The 3,118-nt window shown below is 40.5% G+C and overlaps 1 protein-coding gene across 1 annotated transcript; it reads left to right on the forward strand.

Moving 5' to 3' along the window:
• Window positions 1-1,699: 1,699 nt before the first annotated feature.
• LOC148568994 (uncharacterized) lies at window positions 1,700-3,118 on the forward strand. The gene is made up of 6 exons (XM_088484852.1): window positions 1,700-1,753; window positions 1,994-2,167; window positions 2,261-2,338; window positions 2,474-2,531; window positions 2,670-2,769; window positions 2,890-3,118. Exons 1-6 carry the CDS (start codon window positions 1,700-1,702, stop codon window positions 3,116-3,118), a joined length of 693 nt encoding a protein of 230 aa, XP_088340978.1.

Raw genomic sequence — 3,118 nt, forward strand, 5'->3', positions numbered from 1 at the left:
TAATTGGGTTAGCAATTTGGGCTTCATCCTTGCTGAATTGGCTATCAACTCATTAGAGTAACGTTTGCTGGCCTTAGCAGAGAACAGAGAGAGCAGAGCTCATTTTCCTCAACTCTGGCCCATTGAGGGGCGTTACTGGCAAACACGCCAGTGTTGTAGCACGTTGGCAACGTGCTTGTGATTGTCCTGGGCTCGTGGCTCGGTGTTGGGCATTGTTAGCCCAAGTTGTTGCTAACAACTTGGCTTTTCTTCTTCTTAGCTCCACTTTTCATGCCTAATATTGTCTATAATTTGAGCTTCAATCCTCTGCTTCAATATAGACTATCATATATCATTGGAAAGCTCAGAATGTCTTCTTTCTAATGCACCTGGGCTCATCTCAATTGGATCTTCCTAGCTCAAGTTATGCTCCATTGAAGAAGGCAAGGTCAAGTTGCCTTGGATGTGGCGTTTTTATCAAACACGCCAGTTCATTCCAAGTTGGCAACGTGCTAGTGCCCTTCCTTAGCCCAAATTCTCTGCCCCTTGGCGTTGTTAATGAACACGCCTTCTCCTCTTTGCCTTGGTAACGTGCTCGACCTTCTTTGGGCTCATTCATGCCTCCTTGAATTTCAACTTCATGTTCTTGTTTTTGGGTCTAAAGATGACTCTGATTTGAGATTCCATTTCATGCTCCACTATAGACTATTGTATATGGTTGGAAAGCTCTGAATGTCAGCTTTCCAACGCAACTGGAAGCATGTCAATTGGATCTCTGTAGCTCAAGTTATGCTCCATTAACGATGACAAGGTCAGGCTGCCAGGGTTGCCGGCGTTTTTGACAAACACACCTTCACATTCTCAAGTTGGCAACGTGGGTTACCTTATGCTTCCTAGCTCCAAGCATTGCTGCATTGTTGATGAGCACGCCAATGCATTCCCAAGTTGGCAACGCCCTTGAGCTCTTCCTTGGCCCAGCATCCTTGCTTGCCTGCGTTGCCAAGGAACACGCCCCCTTTCTCCAAGTTGGCAACGCCCAAATGTACTCTCCAGGGCTGCCTTGCATTGTTGGGCATTGTTGATGGACACTCTAGTTCATACCCAAGGCAACAACGTGCTCGAGCTCTTGGTTGGCCTAAAATCTTGCTCTCGGCGTTGTTGCTGGCGTTGCCTTCAAACACGCCCTTGTTACTACAGGTGGACAACGTGCTCGAGGCTAGAAGTTGCCCTCAAAGGTTGCTTGTTGGCGTTGCTATGGATTGTTGGAGTTGCCCTTAAAACAGGCCATTGTAAATTCAAGTTGGTAACTTGCTTGGGGCTTCAAATTCACCTTCCAGGACTACTTGGCGTTATTGCCAAACACTCAAGTGATAATGCACGTTGGCAACTCCCAAGTCTCTTCCTCCTTGCCAAGCTTGCTATGTCCCCAATCTTTCTAGCTCCAATTCTTGCTGGCTTGACCTTTTTGCTTCATTACCTATCATTAACCAAAGAATTTACTTCAAAGTTTTTCCATTCTATGCAACAATTTTCAAGAGATTCATTCATGCTAATTCATTTGTCAACTCCTTGAATTCTTTACGCAAATATGGCCAAATTCCACCTAGTTCTTGGTTCATGAATGCATGGAGAGAAAACTCACACAAATGCTTGTTTATTTCAAAGAAAGTGAATGAAATTAAGCTAAAACTACTTAAACTAACTAGCTAATATAGCAAAGATGCAAATGCATCAGGTGATAAGAGAAATGCTACCTTCTGATTGGCAGATGATGGTGAGCCACGGATCCAGAGATGAAAATCTGAGGTATAGCATGATTAAATCTTTTAAATTGGCTCTAACTTTCAAATCTGGCGCTCTTTTCTTTCTTTTTGAGAGAGTGGTGTTTAGGGTTTGAGTTCCAAACAGTGTTCTTCGTATCGTCTATATATTCTATTCAAATTGAATTTGTGAATATGTGTCCGATTCAAATTCCATAGCTTTTACAAAAAAATGACTTTTATATACTTGATAGAGCTCTGCCTTCCTGTGTTTTGCTATGCCTCTCATGAATCTTGTTGATGCTCTAAATCAAAAAGTGGATGCTATTGCAGATATCAACCCAACGAAGCTGGCTTGGAATCTGAAGGTCGGGATTGTGTGCCTCTACGAGTTTCCTAGCATGGAGTTGGTGCTTCAAGATGAAAGGGTCAGTTACCAAACCCTAAACTTTTCTAATTAGATTCACTTTTGAATTTTTTTATCCATTGTGGTTTATTCTATTTGCTTCTTTTTGGCATAGGGTGATCGTATACATTGCTCCATCCCGAAGTCAAATATGGCGGTATTTAGGACTTTGATTCGTGAGCATGAACTTTATGTAATAAAAAATTTTATTGTTCAAGTAGTAGGACAATCTGTGCGAACAATTAGCCACAAGTATAAACTAAACTTTTATACCAAGACCTCTGTCAGATTGCTTCCCAGCGGTAGTTTTCTGTTTAATCCTTTTCAGTTTATCTCATATGAGAATATTGAGGCAATGGTTGCTGTGAACAAGAACCATTTGCTGGGTAAATCAAGTTACTGATTAGTTATTTTGTTCATTCTTTTAATGTTATTGTATAATGTTGGTTACTTATTTGGTTAAATTTGTATGTATCTTTATGAATCTCTTTGCTCTTTGGGTTGCTTTGTGTAATCTTTTGTAGACTGCATGGGTCATGTCGTAGGAAGAGAGGATGTTACACCATTGGTTACAAAATCAGGAGAGGAGAGTAACTTCATTAAACTACACTTGGAAGATTTAGAGTCCGTTTCCTATTTATTTTCAATTCTTTTTTTGATTTTGTAATTTACTATTGATTTGTCATTTGGGTGGGCTTTGTTTACATTGTTTGTCCTTATATTTTGTTCCACTTAAAAAATTAGGGAAAACATCATGAAGTGTACCCTCTTTGGTGAATTGGTGGACAAAGCCCTTGGCTTATTTGATAAAGATGATGGTCAGCCTATTATCTTGGTGGCACAACTCTTTAAGCCTAATTTCTATCTCAATGAGGTCAATGTTCAAAATAGCCTTTATGCCTCTCGCTTGTTTTTTAACTCTGAGATCTCCGATGTTCTTGCATTCAAGAATAGGTGTGTTGAAAGTCTGTAG

The sequence above is a fragment of the Arachis ipaensis genome, chromosome B4 (assembly GCF_059453495.1).
Source record: "Arachis ipaensis isolate K30076 ecotype BB chromosome B4, ASM5945349v1, whole genome shotgun sequence".
Classification (NCBI taxonomy): domain Eukaryota; kingdom Viridiplantae; phylum Streptophyta; class Magnoliopsida; order Fabales; family Fabaceae; genus Arachis; species Arachis ipaensis.

Coding starts and splice junctions, on each gene's coding strand:
- LOC148568994 (XM_088484852.1), top strand. CDS start 1,700: ATGCAAATGCATCAGGTGATAAGAGAAATGCTACCTTCTGATTGGCAG. Junction 2,168..2,260: donor TGGTGCTTCAAGATGAAAGG/GTCAGTTACCAA, acceptor TTTTTGGCATAG/GGTGATCGTATACATTGCTC. Junction 2,532..2,669: donor GAACAAGAACCATTTGCTGG/GTAAATCAAGTT, acceptor AATCTTTTGTAG/ACTGCATGGGTCATGTCGTA.